This window comes from Leptopilina heterotoma, unplaced genomic scaffold (genome assembly GCF_015476425.1).
Source record: "Leptopilina heterotoma isolate Lh14 unplaced genomic scaffold, ASM1547642v1 Lhet_59, whole genome shotgun sequence".
NCBI lineage: Eukaryota > Metazoa > Arthropoda > Insecta > Hymenoptera > Figitidae > Leptopilina > Leptopilina heterotoma.
Window position 1 is genome coordinate 1,809,916 of NW_025111133.1, and position 18,302 is coordinate 1,828,217.

General features: G+C 26.4%; 6 protein-coding genes across 12 annotated transcripts in view; 5 read left to right on the forward strand and 1 right to left on the reverse strand.

Annotated features, from left to right (window-relative positions):
* Nucleotides 1-15,289, reverse strand: part of LOC122508982 (glutamate receptor ionotropic, kainate 2-like) — an 82,584-nt gene extending 67,295 nt beyond the window's left edge. For all 5 annotated transcript variants that reach the window (XM_043622691.1, XM_043622686.1, XM_043622685.1 and 2 more), the window contains exon 1: nt 14,275-15,289. The gene's annotated coding sequence lies outside the window, so the exon portion shown is untranslated. The remainder of the gene's footprint in view (nt 1-14,274) is intronic.
* LOC122508988 lies at nt 135-1,370 on the forward strand. Of its 2 annotated transcripts, XM_043622697.1 has the most exons (3): nt 135-264; nt 344-635; nt 731-1,370. In XM_043622697.1, exon 3 carries the CDS (start codon nt 745-747, stop codon nt 1,303-1,305), a length of 561 nt encoding a protein of 186 aa, XP_043478632.1. In that variant the 5' UTR covers nt 135-264; nt 344-635; nt 731-744; the 3' UTR covers nt 1,306-1,370. The 2 variants fall into 2 exon arrangements, with proteins under 2 accessions (XP_043478632.1, XP_043478631.1); XM_043622696.1 differs by having other exon boundaries at nt 135-635.
* LOC122508984 (arp2/3 complex-activating protein rickA-like) lies at nt 1,587-4,988 on the forward strand. Its single transcript, XM_043622692.1, is given in 3 exon segments — nt 1,587-1,815; nt 3,303-3,435; nt 3,438-4,988. Coding segments are annotated over 2 exon segments (1,299 nt in total). The 5' UTR covers nt 1,587-1,815; nt 3,303-3,396; the 3' UTR covers nt 4,698-4,988.
* On the forward strand, nt 7,983-14,225 carry LOC122508985 (diphthine methyltransferase). Its single transcript, XM_043622693.1, has 4 exons — nt 7,983-8,177; nt 11,162-11,750; nt 11,912-12,044; nt 13,346-14,225. The coding sequence occupies exons 2-4, from the start codon at nt 11,165-11,167 to the stop codon at nt 13,704-13,706; spliced, it is 1,080 nt and encodes a 359-aa protein (XP_043478628.1). The 5' UTR covers nt 7,983-8,177; nt 11,162-11,164; the 3' UTR covers nt 13,707-14,225.
* LOC122508943 lies at nt 8,492-8,887 on the forward strand. The gene has a single exon (XM_043622624.1). It carries the CDS (start codon nt 8,492-8,494, stop codon nt 8,885-8,887), a length of 396 nt encoding a protein of 131 aa, XP_043478559.1.
* A 94-nt stretch (nt 15,290-15,383) lies between the features above and the next one.
* The window catches only part of LOC122508925, a 33,124-nt gene continuing 30,205 nt past the window's right edge, over nt 15,384-18,302 (forward strand). For both annotated transcript variants that reach the window (XM_043622592.1, XM_043622593.1), the window contains exon 1: nt 15,384-15,642. The gene's annotated coding sequence lies outside the window, so the exon portion shown is untranslated. The remainder of the gene's footprint in view (nt 15,643-18,302) is intronic.

Below are 18,302 nucleotides of genomic sequence, written 5' to 3' on the forward strand. Positions count from 1 at the left end.
AAAATAAGTAAACTGGATACACAACCAACAGTAGTAAAAAATAGTACTCGTAATTAGAAAAGTTCATTTTTTATCACCACTGCGAAGGGCAATCTGAAACCATAAGAAAAATTATACTTTTATAAATTCTTTATGAAATTCTTTATGAAATTGAAAATTGAAGTGTAAAGTGTGTATAATTGATTTATAAGGAAATCAATTTTTATCAGTGGAAAAAAATGAATATTTTAAAATAAGAGACAGAGAGAGAGAGAGATATGCCAGGTGTGTATATGTATATGGAGCAGAGAATTAGTGAGAATTGTTGCATCGTTGCCGATTAATTGCGCATTGCTATTTTCAGAGTGAATCACCTTGAGCCATTGGTATATGAGCATAAGGAAAAAGTTGTCAACTGTCTCTTTTTATTTTAATCTTTGATTCCAAACATTTTCTGTCAATTCTTCAGTTTCAAATCAAAGCAAAAAAAAAAAGATAAAAGTGACATTCAAAATTTGCCCGTTTGACATAAAAATCAAAAAATAGTTTCGAATTCAAAGATTTTCTCCAAAAAAAGTGATGTGTTTTCAATAACAATAATTACATCTCCATCGAGTGTATTGCTTATTTTTGACAGATTTCTATTCACAATAATTGTGAGTTTATCTTAATCGCGATAAATTTTCAACAACGAGTTAAAAAAAACCGAAGACCTTTAATTGAAAATTGAGATTTTGTCAAATTTTTGCAGAAAGAAAACAAAAAATGCCAAACGGAGGGCGAAGGGTCGAGCATAGAAAAATGATTTCGAGTAAATTGAGACAAAAAGCAGAGGTCATGGAGGAGAAGAAACAAAATCGACGTCCTTTACCGAGACCAAATGAAACTGAGGAGGAGGCGGTGATTCGTCGATTTCACGACGCCCAAAGAATGGCACGATTTCGTGCGAGAAGAAAAAAGGCCCTCGAGGAATCACGAGCTTTTCGAGAAGATCAATTAACGAAATTAGGACTAATAACCGAACTTAAGAAACGAAATATTCTATTTCAAGTCCTGAGTACTGTGAAACCTTCGATTCCTGACAATTTTCTACCTCAAGACGATGAAACAGATACTGTAACAATATTTCCCCTGAATAGTGACTCAAAATATTCTCAATTGCTCTCAGTTATACAAGAAATTGGCAAAGACATTAAATTAACATACGCGGGAAGTCGTAATTCGATGGAAAAATTGAAAAACGAAATTCTTCACGCGAGACATTTGGTAAAAGACTGCTTGTTGGAAACTGAAGCAAAATATTCGCCTGGATATGAATTTTCATAAAGTAATTAATTTAATATCTTAATTTAATTAACATCTTAATTCGAATAAACATTTTTAATTTTATCAAAAAAGTTTTTCTTTCGTCTTGATTTTCTAAATAACAAAATTATAGTCATCATTAATTTCCACGAATATGAGAAAAGAATTCCCAAGAAGCTAATTTTAGGTCTATAATTACGCAAGACTTTATAATATCATACTGAACAAGTCAAATAAGCGACACAATGTCAAGTATCATTATCACGTTTAAATATTCTTTAAAAAGAATATACCTATATATATAGTATTCGTAATATAATTCCACGTGCGAGCGATAAACAAGAAAAATACTTTCTATTTTTGAAAATCAAAATTCTTTTCAAGATTTTAAAAATACGGAAACTAGATAGAAATTGGAAATTCAGTTTTTTAGAGGTCATTGGCAGTTCCCACCTATCCGGTTCGAATAGAAAATCTATTGACAATTTTTATTAATTCTTGAGCTTGTTCTTGAGAAAGAAACTTTCTTAGGTAAGTAAATATTGTTAAAACTTTAAAAACTACAATCGGGAAAATTTGAAAATTTGTCTAAATTTTTGAATAAATATTCTTTTTTCAAGTTTTTTATGGAAAAATTGTAAAAAATTAAGAAAATCCGTCTTATCGGCACTAAGAGGACAATAATTTTTCGGTTGGCGTCAAACACCTGTCCGTCGTGAAGTTGTAGACACAAGTTTATAGGAAGGGGTTTATGGTCAATAAATGCAACCACGTCACACGCAGCCTATCGGCGACCCTTAAAGTGGCTCTCCGAACGAAGATCTTATGTCGGCTGATTTTACTTTTGTGCGTTTGTCTGTGAGATAACTTGAGTGATTATTGGATGATTTTTAAGGAAACAAGGTGTTAAATTAAGTGTAAGTGTTGATGATATGATTATAAAGTAATTGAAATTAAAATTATTATTTACCGGTGAAAAGCACTTTTGATAGTTTTCAATTTTTTTCTTTTTACTAAATTGCTCGAATTGTGTCGGCCATTGTTGTGATTGGCCTCGAAAAGAGGAGAAGACAGCGTTCTTAATTTTTAGCGCACGCGTGGAATTATCGCGTCGAACCTCTTTATTTAAATATCATAAGCGAAACGCCAATTTTTCTTTACTTTAAACAATTATTTTAATTATTTTCCCGAATTGAACTAATTCCACAAAGTTATTTCACTTTTACAAATAATTTAACAGTCAATATTGATCATTACCTTTAACAATTATATTCATCTCACACGTGAGTTTTTGCTTTTGGAGTAAGTGTTTTGTTTTTTTTTCTTTTGTTGTCATTGACAAGAGTTTAAGAAAATAGAAATTGCCATAAGATTTTTAGTTTCTTTAATGAAAAATCCATTTTGTTTTATTAAAATTTTTCGGTGACAAGTGAAAATAATTAATTGAAGTTATTAAATTTAGTATGCATAATAGGGATGCCACAGGTCAGGGAATTTAGGGAAAAATCAGGGAAAGTAGAATTGGTCTGGAAAATCAGGGAAAAGTCAGGATATTTTATTAAAAGTACTGGAAAAAATTAAATTTTTAAAATTAATAAGAAAATTCTGAATTTTTGTGTCTTTTTGTTTGTCTCATAAACTCACAAATTTTAAAAAATACCTTTAATTTTTCCTATTTCTGACAATAATTTACTTTTAATAACTTATAATTCTATTGAAGAACTGCCATACATTAATTTTGAAGAATTTTAATTCCAATGGAAAAATAATAATTAAATATTTATTCAAAAATAAATTATTGATGTTTTCGAATAATTTTACTTTTGAAGAAATTTATAAAAATAAATATAGGTAATAGAACATTTTTTTTTTGAGTATCTAATAATTTTTAGAGTGAATCAGAATATTGTTTATAGGGTCAGGGAAAAACAAAATTAAATTTAAATTAATTAAAAATGAAATTTTTGTGGCAACTCTGAATAATAAAGAAAATAACTAATAGAATTGTATTGTTTCAGGAAAAAGGTGATTTTGAGAAAAAGAAAGAACTTCGAGATTTGCCAAAATGAAGTACAGATCAAATGATTCGTGCCCTGTGCAAAATTCACAATTATGCCAAAATTTAGGAAAAAATCTTACCTCAGAAAGGTAAAAGGGAAATGCGCGAATATCGTCGTGAGAGACTAATGTCCGAGACAGCCGAGGAACGTGCTTTCAGATTATACACAGCCGCCGAGAGAATGAAGAATTCAAGGGCAAAAGAAACCGAGGAACAGGCCGCGATCCGCCGCATGCAGGAGGCACAACGCATGGCTCGACATCGTGCAAAAAAAAAGCGTTGCCTCGATGAAAATTTAGCACGTGAAATATCGAAAATTGCCGAACTCTCAAAAATACCCGACACAACAACAATCACCGAAATGTCAGAGCTGAATATGAATAAAATCTCAGCCGAACTCAAGCAAATGATGGAACGTGGCAAAGTTCCCGAGCATATTGTCCAAATGGCACAATTAGCCGAATTCAGTAAAATGACCGAACTCAATAAAATGTCCCAAGACATGGCGAAACGCTACGAAATGGAAAAAATGGCCGAATACGCAAAAACCACCGAATACATGAAAATGCAAATGCAAATGAATGAAATCGCAAAAATGAACGAAATGGTCAAATATTCCGAAATGACAAAATACAACAATGACATTTCAAAAATGAACGAACTCGCAAAAATGAATGAAATGATGAAAATCAATCAAATGGCAAAAATCAATGAGGTTCAACGTATGAACGAAATAGCGAAACTAAACGAAATGGTGAAAATGACCGAAATGGCAAAGTACAATAACGACATAACAAAACTCAATGAAATTGCTCAAATAAACGAGATGGCCAAGGAAATTGCCAAGATGAATGAAAAAACAAAAATGAATGAAATGATTAAAATGGCAAACATGCAGAACATACAGAACGACATAACAAAAATGCCGGAATATTCGAAAATGGCCGAAATGGCAAAACTCACTGAATTGGCAAAATTAAATGAAATAACAATAACAAAATTAAATGATCCACCACCGCCACCACCACCGCAGCCTCCACCACCAATTAAACAAGAAATTCAAAGAATTCCCGAACCTGTGATCACAGTGCCAAATCCAAGGAATTTGCAGAATGTGCAAAATGTTCAGGTCCAACCGCAACCAAGCCCGTCAAATACAATTAATTTTCCGTCAGTGCCTGGTCAGGGAAAATATGCCCAATTATTAGTCATCATCGAGGAACTTGGTAGGGACATTCGCCTTTCTTATGCAGGAAGTCGCAGTGCTGCCGAAAGACTTAAAATGGGCATTCAACACGCGAGAATTCTCGTTCGCGAGTGTCTACTTGAAACCGAGCATAACGCTCGACAATGATCTTCTCAAAATTTTATATTTAGAAATCTTTTTTTACAACAACAAAAAAATATATGTTTACTAGTTGTCACTGTCGGCAGGAGACTATTTGGAACTTTAGAAACAAGTCATAAAAAAGTAAAACAAAAGTTCTTTAAAAAAATCCCTGAAGTTTTGGCGTCGACGCGTCAGAAACCGAAAAAATCAAACAATTATTTTTTCAAACGTTCAAAATACGAAAATCTAGGAAAAATTTTGTCAACTCCTCTTGTGAAGGAAAAAAGTAAAATTAGTTACTAAAAACCCCAAAAATAGTTTTCGAATGTTTCTAAAGTTTTGAATGTTCAAATGAACAAAAATTTATTTCTTTAAATTCAAATTTTATTGCAATATTAATACACTGAAAAAATTTAAATTTGATTCAAATAATCGATTACTTTATTATCAATTAAATATTTAATTGAATCAAAAAGTATTTATTGGAGTTGATTAAATGGTTCAGTTCATATTTGCTTCAAATACTGAAATTATTGGTTCAAATACCATTTAATTGACTCCAATAAATATTATTTGATTCAAGTAAATATTTAATTGATAATATTTGAACCAAATAAATTTTTTTTCATTGTAATTTTTCAAAACGTAGGTAAAAAGTAATTTATAGTTTCTAAATGCTAAATTTCGGTAATTATTTTTTGAAAACTATTTTTTTTTACAAATTTCATAAAAAATATTTCGTTCATTCGAACGTTAGAAATTTTTGGAAAATTTAAAGCGTCGACTACTTCAGGGGCACAAGTTCTCATCAAATTAATGCTATATTAAAAAGAATTATTTGTTTCAAATAATCCATTAATCACTTGAAATCAAATAATTTAAATAATTAATAGCTTGAAAAAATTAATTCTTCAGTTACCCCATTTTTTCGAAATTAATTTTTAATTTTATAAAGTTTCAAACCTTCAAATAAACTGAAATTTTTCTTAAATATTTTCTTCAAAAAACATATTCAATTAAAATGTTAATAAGGAGAAAAGATATCAAACATATTTCTATTGAAATCTTCATTTATCATTTTCACCATAAAGTCACTTTCTTTTCAAAAACGTCATTCTAAGATTTAAAATTCTAAATTTAAAATGAATATTAATATAATTAATTTATATAATTTATTTAATTCATAATATTATTTTCAGTTAATTACAGTTGATAAACAATAATTATTTACAGTTAATAATAAAATTTTTATTATTAAAAAAAAAGATTTTTTAGAAAACAAATTTTTTTTGTATGATAAAATACAAAAATTAAAAATGAGTAAAAAATACAGTCGCTTATTTGAAAGTTCGAAACTTTAGAAACACTAATTTCTTTTACCACTTGACTTAATTATAAACATTATTTACAATAAAAATTAATTTCATAACTCTGGAATTGAAAATTATTTGAATCGAATAATTTTTCTCCATGAGTAGTTTAAGGAATTTTTGCAATAAAAATTTTGCAATATTACGCACTCTAAATTGTAATTACACCCAGAGAAAAATTTTATTTAAATCAAATATAATTTATTTGAGTCAAATAAAAGTATATATTTGTCTCTGAGCTTATACTAAATTCTTTATTTTAGAGAAAATAATAAAATATTCTTTATTTGCTTTAAATATAAATTTCACTCGATAAAGAAAAATTTTTTTGTTCAAACCAAATAACATTTAGTTTAAACTGTTCAAATAATTAAAAAAAAAATTAAAATTCTGTAAAACAAATGAAATTTGTTTGAACAAAATAAAATTGATTTGAAACAAATAAAAAATTTAATAGACTCTGAGTCAAATAAATTTTTTCTTTGGGTGTAGATATGGCGAAAAGTCGTCAACTAATTTAAATCAGTAAAAATTTTCTATAACATTTATAAAAAAAAATTTTTCTGCAGATATCAAATTGAATATTTTGATATTAAAATTAAAGTGAAAAATAAAGTTTCCTTCTAAAGAAATAAAAATTACAAAAAATACAAAATGAAACAGAAAAATTTTACTGAAAAATTAGTCGACGACTTCATATTCAGAGAATAAAATTTCAAAAATGAAATTTCTGAAGTGAAAATAAAACACTGAAAATTAATTTAATTAATTTAAATTAAAAAAAATTATATTTATGATTTTGGCATAAATATTACTACCAATTTTTCAAATTAAAAAATTTATCGTTTTTTATTTTAAACTTTTATGTACATTTTTATCCTCTATTTGGATTTTTAAAAATTTAATTATTAAAAAATCAAAGTTATTGTCTATAATCAAAATTATTTCGTCGTTATGAGAAAATATATATATTTTTATATTCCTTTGGCACTGGCCGTGTTTAATTATGATATGTGAAAAGAGAGAAAGAGAAAAAGAGAGCGAGAGAGAGAGAGAGAGAACTTTAGTAATTATATATTTTATATATGAATGAATCTGTCTATACGAAATTAATTTGAAAAATTAATTTCTCCTTTTAATAACAAGCAGTATAACGAGCAATTTTTCTTTTTATACGATGCGCCTTAGATTATAAAAATAAAAAATACAAGAAAATTTCAATATTTTGACTTTAAAAATCAAAGTAAATAAAGTAAATAAAGTGTTAAGTTATTTATATATATAGAAAAATATTGATAAGCGTAGTAATCGGATAGAAAATCTTTTTTAGATAAAATAAAATTTTTCTATTTTTTATTTCATCTTCAAGAGAATTATCAAGCTTTTTTTTGTTATTGATATAATTATGTATAGTCCTTTCTCGATCATAGCAATTGATGCGAAAAAAATTTATATATATATTCGTCATTGATGATGAAATTTAAATTTAAGTTAACTTGTTATTTCAAATTTTCTTAAAAAAAAACTGTATAAAATTTTAATTCATTTGATACACAAATTATTTATACATGCGGTTATACAAGAGAATTTTATCCGAAAGGAAAAAGTATACTGAAAATGTAAAGTATCATTGAATAAAAAAATTTTATAAGAATGTAAATAATATAAATTATTTATTCCTTAATTTATTAATTTTAATTATTAACTTATTCATTTTATTTTAATAAAAAATAAAATCTGATGGAAACCTCTAAGAAAGAATAATTTAATATTCGAATTTAAAATTATTTTTCGAAATATCTTTTTAATACTTATTTTAATTTTTAAGAAAATTAATTTTTTATATTTTTTTTTAAATTTCGAATTATCGATGAATCGGTATTCGATTCTCGTTCTGGTTTCGATTTTCCCCCTCCTGCTGTTAATGCTCCACATTCTCCACATTGCACACCTTGATGCCATTTCTCGCTCCCTTTTTGCGTTTGCTTGCGTCGAATTGCCAGCAAATGAAAATAACGAAACAAAAAATTTTATTTTTAATAACAAAAAAAGTGTTCACTGTTTAATTAAGTGTTTTTTACAAAAATTTGACAACTCCTATATTATTATTTCTCTGAATTAATCAAATCTCCAGGTAAGAATATTTTTATATAACATTATTAACATTACTTCATATTTTTTGAGGTTAGTTTTGTGGCATGGAGAAAAAAATACCAGTTATTTTCTAAATACTAAAAACTAATTTTCTCCAATTACTTCACCAATCTTATCTATTTAACATTGATAGTATTCCGGAAAAACGTTTTTGTAACGATAATTTCAATTTTTCCAGAGAAAATTTTGCACCTCGACGCGCGAGTGACGCGAGTGTAAAAAAAAATTAAGTCAATACTGTCGCCTTTGGATTTTTGATTTCTTAAAACGTTGAGTTTTTTAAAAAAAATAAAAATGGTTAAAAGCGAGATAGCAATGGATAAGGGATCACTACAGGGTCCTGTGAAAATATCCGAACCATTAATAACTGTTCCAAACCCAAGAGCATTTCAAAGAGAACATCGCGCTGCACAAGTTACAGTTCCCACGGTCTCTGGACAATCTAACTACAATCACTTAATTCATATTCCGGAAAGTGTGAATTCTGCTCGTCAAACAACAGTTCCATCGGTTTCGGAACAATCGAAATATGTTCAATTACTTAATGTTATCGAGGAACTAGGTCGAGATATTCGTCCTTCATACGCTGGCAGTCGATCGTCTGCCGAACGTGTTAAACGTGGACTCATTCACGCTCGTATTCTAGTCAAAGAATGTCTCATTGAAGCCGAAAAAAGTGCACGCCAATAGCCTTTTTAACAATAATCGAGTAGAATTAATTATTTATTTGCTTCAAAGAAATGATTTTAAATTTCGAATCAGATTTAAATTTTCAATCTAAAAAGTTCCAGACCCTCTAAATATTAATTTTTAATATTAACTTTTAGAATGTCCAGTATTTTTAGACACTAATTTTTAAAACAAGATTCAAGTTTCATTTTTTACTATACAGAAAACTATTTTTCCGCTTCATTCTAATCTAGAGAAATCCAAAAAAATTTCTACCTCACGTAGAATTTATTTTAATTTTACTTTTTAAAGACTTGTAGAACTAATTTTTAATATTTTAAAACTTTTAGACTAAAATTCGATTATTTAATTTATTTAAAAACACTAAATTATTTAAATTAAGTAATTTTTCTACACTTTGTGTTTTTTTTTTCTTTTTTCTCGCAATATTATCGAATAATTCAGAGTTTATTCCACAAAATTGCAAAAATCAAGAAATACTACGACAAAAAGCCTTAGAAAAAAGAAACAAGAGACTAGTTACCAAATTTTTTTATATTTAAGACTTTGCAGAATATTCAGTATTACTATTACTTTTTAAATATTTAATTGTGTGGTGTATTTAAAATTGTCAAATAGATGTTAATATCCTTAGAGATGTGAAAAATTATAAACAAATATTTTTAATAATAGTTGAATTTTTTTTCTGAAAATTTGTTACAATTTTTTAAAACAATTTTTACAGTTTTTAAAAACAATTTTTAGTTTTTAAAAACAATTTTTAATTTTTACTCACAATTTTTATTTTTTAAAAACAATGTTTACCTTTTAGAAAAATTATTTTCAATAAACAAAATAAATATTTACAAATCAAACGATTTTATAAATTAAAAATATTTTTTTCCATCTCTAGTGATGTAATTTAACGACTGAAATTTGTAGTGCGTCAATTATATTAATAAGTATATGAAAAAATGAAAATGTTCCTAAATATTTTAATACAAACATTACTCAGGCAACTAAAGACAAAGTGATATTATAAATGTTAACGATTGCATAATTACAAGAATAGTAAACGATGAAGTTTTTAATAATATGAATCTCAAAGACAATTTTTATAATAAATTGCTACTTGTACCTTTTAAAAACTGTTAATGATAAACAGAATGTAAATCCGACGTATTTTGTATAGAATATTAACGGTGCCATAAACTTTTTTCTTTTGTAAAAAGTTTTGAACTTATTGTATACAATTGATGAATACAATAAATTTTTGAAGACCATTTCACTTGATTATTAACATTTATTTCTCATCACGAAAATAAGAAATCGACTCTCCAAAGGCGATAGATTTTTTTGCCAAAAAAGATGCAAATTAGTCGAAAATATGAAGGTGCGAAATTAATGTTGTGAATTTTTTCTAAAATTTCTTTTAATAATTATATTATTTTTTATTAATTTCTTTTAATATTTAAAAAATTATTCTTTTAATTAGAACTGGAAAATTTTCTAAATATTAATTTTTAATCGTATTGTTAAAATTCTTGAGAGAACAAATATTTCGACAATTTATGTTCCTAAAGTTCTGAATGTTCATGCGAACGATTTGTTTCTTCTTGAAATTAAAATTTGGTTACAATAATTTTGCGTTTTATAAAAAAAATTTAATGTTTAAAAACAGTAATTAATATTTTTAATTTTATTAAATTTAATTTATAATGTATTTTTTTATTTTATTTAAATATTAATTACTGTTTTTTAACATTAAATTTTTCTTATTTTAATTAGTCAGCAATTTATCGAAATATTTGAATAAAAACCATTTCTTTCATTTAAACGTTCAAAACTTGCGGATCTTGACAATTTTTTATTTTTAGAATTTATACTTAGTAAGCATTAAATTAATTGGAGGGAATTAATCTTCAGAATTAATTACAAATGCAGTTAATAATTTAATTTAAAAAAATAAAATAATTTTATTAATTAATTATTAATTATAATAATTTTATTTCGTCAATTTAAATTTTTTTTATGAGAAAACATTTTTTAATTTAAAAAAATAAAATAATTTTATTAATTAATTATTAATTATAATAATTTTATTTCGTCAATTTAAATTTTTTTTTATGAGAAAACAGATTTTGAAAAAAAGTACGAAAAATGTTATTTTGTCATTTAGCCGAAAAAATATTCCAAACTACTAAAAAATATTGAAAACTCTTTTCGAGACGTTAATCGAAATATTTAATTATTTAATTACAAATTACTAAATAAAAATTAATAATTCTGTTTCAGAAAATGTTTTCAACATTAGAATCCTTCGACACAAAACTCTCAGCAGATTCAGTGGAATGGTGTCCAATTGACAATTTCAGAGATGTATTTGTCTGTGGAACATATAAATTAGCTGAGGCCGATGAAGATGACGAACGAGAATTAACCCAAAGATTGGGAAAACTTTATCTATTTCGCATTCAAAATGGAAGATTAAATTTACTGCAGAGCTATGAAGGCGCTGCTATTTTAGACATGAAATGGGCCCACACGAGAATTTGCAATAAAATTTTACTAGGAATTGTCACTTCGAAGAATATGTTGGAAATTCATGAATTAGTTGACGATTGGAATCCAACTTTAGAATTAATCAAGAAAGTTCCCGTTGAAGAATCAGAGGAAACACTGGCATTGTCACTCGATTGGTCAATGGGAAATCCAATGACGTACAATTGTGAAGTGAAAATTGTTGTCAGTACATCAATTGGTACTGTTTGTATTTTTCATTTGACTACAGAAGGTGTCGAGAAACTTCGATCAATTGAGTGTCACGATTATGAGGCTTGGATATCGGCATTTAATTATTGGGATTCAAACATTATTTATACTGGTAATTTCATTATTTGTTATTATTGAATGGAAAACACTTTTCCAAAAATCTCTTGCGATAAAAAAATTTCTCTAAAGTTTCGAACACGTCGAAATGAACGAAGATTTTTTTATTACTTTTTTTTTTACTTTGAATTCTATTTACAAAATATATTTTTTAAGGCGGAGATGACAGCAGATTTAAATCATTTGACATCAGAGTTGACACACCTGTAATGTCATCCAGAACACATTTGGCAGGAGTGACCAGTATTCACTGCAATCCTAGACAAGAACGTTCACTAGCTTCTGGAAGGTAATTAAAATTCAATAACAAACTCAGGCTTCGCACACATCTAGGTACTAAAACTACAATTTTAATAAAATTCCACAAACACTCAATTTTTTTTATAAGTAATAAAATCATCTAAGAAATTGAATTATTTAAAATATTTCATAAAATTTATCGAAAAAAATCAATTTAAAAACTTTTTATAAAATTCTTCTCAAGAATTCAATTATTTTCACAAGCAATAACATTTTTTATGAAAATTCAATTATTTATGAAAATTTAAAACAAAATGTCAGCAAGAATACAATTTTCCTAAATAATAAAATTCTTCACGAGAATTCAATTATTCACAAAAAAAATTAAATAAAATTTTTCGTAAAAATTCAATTATTTTCAGAAATTTAATTATTTGTAAAAAGAATTGATAAATTCTTTAATTTTTCACAATTATTCAATTATTTCCCCAAATAATAAAATTTTTTACGAGAATTCAATTATTTAAAAAAATATTAAATAATATTTTCGCAGACATTCAATTATTTTCATAAATAATAAAATTCTTCTCAGAAATTCAATTATTTAAAAAAAAATTGATAAATTCTTTAATTCTTTACAAGAATTCAGTATATTCCAAAATAATAATAATAATAATAATTAAATAAAATTCTTCACAATTATTCAATTATTTTCCCAACTGATAAAATTTTTCACATGAATTCAATTATTTAAAATAAAAAATTTTAATAAAATTTTCAGGAATTCAATTATTTTTTAAAAAATTAATAAATTTTTTGTAAGAATTAAATTTTTGAGAAACATTCAATTATGTATTCAATATATTATTTATTTTTATATTTAAATAATTGAATTTTAGTGCAACTTTCTAATAAGAATTGATTTAAAAACGAATTTCAGTTGAAATTTTGGGTAATAATATAATATTTAAACTAATTTTCTTTGTTTATTATTAAAAATTACTTTTAAATACAATTGTATTTTTAAAGAATTTTATATAAAAAATTTAGAAAATAATTTTCAAAAATTTAGAATTGAAGTTCTCAGCACGATTAGAATAAAAATAAATATTTTTTATGGTAATCAGAAAATAGGAAAATACTGAATAAAATTTTTGTGAATCGACTAAAACCATTTTTTTTTGTTCATTAAAATTAATTTTCGACAGCTACTTTTTTCCTCTTTTTTCTCAGTATTAAAGCTTTTTGATACTTTTTATAAATTAATTATCGAGTGTGAAGCCTGGAAACTATATTTTTTTTTAAAGAATTCTAAATGACAATGGAAACAATAAATAATTACTATTTCAGTTATGACGAATACATGAGATTGTGGGACACGCGAAAAATGAGTTATCCTCTATCGTCGAAAAATTTAGAAGGAGGAATTTGGAGATTAAAATGGAATCCTTTCGATGGAAAACATCTTTTGGCCGCATGTATGTATGGAGGTTTTAGATTATTAGAATGCGAAAATTTCGAGAATCCCCAAATATTGTCGGAATATAACGAGCACACGAGTATTTCGTACGGTTGTGATTGGTCGTTTTTAACTTCTCAAGAAATCGTACAACGAGAATTATATTATGACATGGACCAACAAGTAGCTCTGGTTAGCACTTGCTCATTTTATGATCATTTAATGAATTTATCAATAGTCGAATTTTCATAATGTTCGTAATTGCCATTTTTTTTTTAGAAATATTTTTTATACAGTATTCTATTTATATTTAATTTATATACATTTATATTATTATCTGTTATGAAATTTAATAATTTGGTCTCGTAACTTATAAATTCGCGATGTCTTTTGACGAATTTTTTTAATCTTTACATAATTTCAATTTTTTTGGCAAAATACAGCCCGTCTCAATTAATTTAATAATGAATCCCAAAAGAAAAGAAACGAAATATTTATGCCAAAGTGATAGCATCCATAATGAATTTTAGATATAAAATATTGTATTTTTATTCAATTGTACTAATCTATTTATTTATTGACTAATTATGTTATCACTTTCTATATTTTGTTAAAGATTTTATAATATTTATATACGGACAGATTTTTTGTAAATTATTTCTTGTTAAATTTGAGATGAGATGTATATTATTTATATTGCCGTGATATATATTAATTGCATAATAAAATATAATTTAAATCAAACTAGGAAATAAATATCTTTTATGTAAATCGTGTTTTTTTATAATTTACCTGGTTCACGTAATAAAAATAGACTTACATTTCGCCCGCCGTTTCTCCGAATCTCCGACTCGAAATTTGAGGTTATGTCGTCAGGTGGGCGATTTTTCTTCACACTTTTTCACTTCACTTTTTTATAATTCCTGATGAAGGAAAACATTTGTCACTGAATATTATTTCATTTGAAAGCTCACAAAACTGTTTTATCACAAATATGAATGTAATTATTACGAGTTAAAGTTGGAAAAAGTAGAAAAAAAACTAAGCGCGAAATTCTATGGAACTAAGTCTAACAAATTTAGAAGCACATCACTCGCGAACTATTACACTTTTTTGGGTAAAAACTAATTTCAAATCATCTTAATGAATGCCCCAGAGACTTTTATCACTAAATTTGATTAAATCACAAAGAAAATGGTGTTTTAACTTTTAAGAAAGCAGCCGAGATGGGCAAGACGGTTCGACATTGTTGTCGCATTGACTCTGTGCACTTGACTAATACAATTTCAGAAATCTTTGATAATCCACATTGATTTAGAAAAATTATTATCACATATTAATCACTGGTATATAAATTACCTCTTTTTGTACAAATTTAGTTTTAGTTCACATTATTTCACACGAAAAAAGACAAACGATCACGTATTATTGTTGCTAACCGGCACAGCAGAATGCAACTGAAGACGGAAGTTGAAAAATTTTCAAAAGTTAACGACGATGCGCATGTTCAAGACAATCGTTTTCGTTTAAAATATGTTGAAAGTAGGATTAAAATCAAAAAACGAAATTTAATTTCTTGTTTTCAGTTATAAGAGTAAACATTAAAGTTGTTAATAAACCTGACAAAGTATGTCTGTAATTGTAAATGGAATAATTTCCGAAATAGAGAATCTTGAGTGTGCGTGCGCAACCGGAAGTGTACTAGGCGGGAAATTTCAAACTTCGATATAATAAAGTGAATAAAATCTCGACCTTGTTTTGGTAAATATTATTATAAAAATAGTTTAATCTATTTATCAGGTAGTGAAGTAACATTATTTAGTTTATTTACTTTATTATTTCCATCGTCATTATCGATGAACTGAAGATAATTTCCTAAATTGGCCGCTAGAGTGCAGGAGTGCAGGGTTAAAAACCGCAGTTCGAGATATCTCGTTGGCGCGGTCAGTTCGATAAAAATCAGTCTTCTTGGTATTTGGGGTTGTCAGGTTGTCTTGGATTGTCATTTATACAAAGCTGCTGTAATCTTTAAAGTCTAAAGAAGTCTAAAAAAGTGATAATAATTGTGGATATTACAAGTGTAACGATTGTCATTTAAATAGTTTTTCATCAGTTCAGTTTAGTTTGACAATCAAAAACTTTTCGATTGACAGTTCTTCTGTTTTACATTCTCCAACCACTTTTTTTGGTAAGTAAAGGAAAAATATGATCAATTTAACAGTTTAACTCAATTGTGAAATAAGTGAGAATCTTTAAAATTTGTCGAAAATATAAATTGAAAGGTGTGATAAAACTTTTGCAAAAATGACCCATAAATGTGATTGCGGGTTAAGCACCTGTCACCTTTTTGGACGCGTTCCATCGAACCTTAGAGGGGTGTGAAAAAGAAGGTTAGGTGTCTCTTGCGATTCTTGGGATCTTTAAACAAAAAAATCATAAATATAATTGTTGAAATATGGTGTAAATTATAATGACAATAATCTTTCTATCATGATCTGAAGGCAAGGAGTTAAACAGTTCCTTCCGTCAATTATTAGAGTAATTTGCGGCGCGACGAACCCTGGCCTTTGTCACAGATTTTTTTTTCTATTTCGATCAAATTTTTAATTTTTTGTTCTTTATATTAAAAATTGCAGTCTCTAGGCTTTAGCTCTTTTATTGACTACTTTTTATCGATCTAAATTGTGATTTGTAAACAAAAGTTATATTATTCGAGAAAATGACAGTTGATGTCATTCAATGATATCTTTGCTTTTAATGAAATGTTATGTGGAAAAATAAATTTCCTTTATTTTCAGAAATAAAACCACACTATTGGTTTTTATAATAATTGTTTTATTTTGAATAATGAATATTTATAAGGCATTATGTATTTAACTTTTGTTAATAGGGAGGAGGGGAAAAAAATTGATTTTCTGTTGTTTCAGAACTTGTTTTTGAACTTGAAGAAGTGAGAGAGCTTTAAATTTAAAGCTTCAAGTCCAGTGACAAAGAGAGGCGTCAAAAGTCTGTACATTGTCATCAGCCCCTGAGAGCGATGTCCCTCGATCTTTTGTATTCCCCTCAAACAAATGTTCATTCATATATAGAGAGAGGAATCATAAGTCTGATACACACACGTGTGAGAGGCAAAATATGCGCGAGAAAATTAATAAAGGCGGACACTTTGCATTGTCAAAATGATATTTTGAGAAAAAAAAAGTGATTGGACAAATTCGAATAGCTATTTCATTTTCTCTACATGGTCACTATTTGTCTTGACAAAATATTTAAAGAAAAGCTTCTCATAAAATAAAAAATTAAATAAACATATTCTAAATCTGTATAAGTTGAGAAAACAAATTCGTCCCTCTTTACGATTTATATGAAGTTTCGTCTTTAAGGAATTTTACTTTCAAATTTAAGGTTCTTTTTTCTCTTTACTAGATATTTTTTACAGCTACTATTTATTTAGCATATAAATTACTTGGGATCTTGAGGAAAATATTTTCTTGTAAAGAATATTTTATTTTTTTGGGAAATGAGACTTTTTTATATACTTTTTTTGTCATTATTCTCAAGTGAAAACTTTGTCGTTAAATTATTTCATTAATATATAGTAGACAAGAATGCAGGATAAACAGTGGGGCCAATCACTCGAAAACTCTTATTCTAACATCCCACACAGATCGCTCAGATGTTGAGTTTTGTTTTTTTTACTGTGTGACACTTGCCATCCATATGTTAAAACAAAACATTCCGAAATTCTTCATGGCAGAGGAATAAAAATCGCATTCTTTTTTTTTAAAGCGATTTTGAATTTAATTTCTTTTTTCTATCTTTTATTCAGTCAATTAGTATTTTGCGAAATATATTCAGAAAATATTTGAAATTTTTGAGTTATTTTATAATTAAAAACTATTTCTTGGTAATCTGACATTTTTTGTAAACATAATGAAATATGCGGTTGGAATTTGAGAAAGATATTTTTAATTATAAATGCAATGTTATTTATCTTTAATAATATGTTTAATTTTAAATTGTATACTTAACACAGAATGGGACGCCGGAATGATTTAAAGACTCATTTAATATTTGTCGACACTACCGGTTTTAATACCGCTACTAGATTAGATCATTTCATTGGGTATTATCAATCTTTTGTAATTGTAAAATATACTATCGTCTTAATTCCAACTTCGCAAAGGGAACGTAAATTTTCACTCTGACCTTTAAAATTTAAGTTCGAAAATAATTTTCAAAAAAAGTTTCTATTTTTTTGTTCTATACAAAATTCTATTTATATTTTCTACAAAATATAAATTATTATTTGTGATTAAAAAAAAAGTACAGATAATATAAAATAAATAAATATTTTTTTTAATTAATATCAATTATTTTAATTTCTTATTTTATTAGGAAAATTGCAAATTGTAAAATTTAGCTTCTGTAAAATATGTGAAAAGAAATATTTCGCAATATTAAAATTTTAAGAAAGGAATAATGAAACATTTTCGTTCATTAGCGCATTTTATTTTTCAATTCAATAAAATCGCTCGCTAATCAGCTTATTTTTCTTCCTGATATTGTTCTAACTTTAAATGCAACTCTTGAGAAATCGGAAATATTTCATTAAAATATTCGATAAAAAAAAGAATAGAAATTAGGGAATATTTTTCGCATAAAATATCCGAATGACAGTTTTTATAAGAGAATACCTATATAGAGAAGCGAGAAAAAATTGAAAGAAAATTGTATATAATATTTTTCCTATTGGTACATGTATAATATATAAAAGTTTCACTTTGTCGAGACACTATTGTGTGTATTTTCCGAGTGACTGACTCTTTCCTGAATATATATTCATAT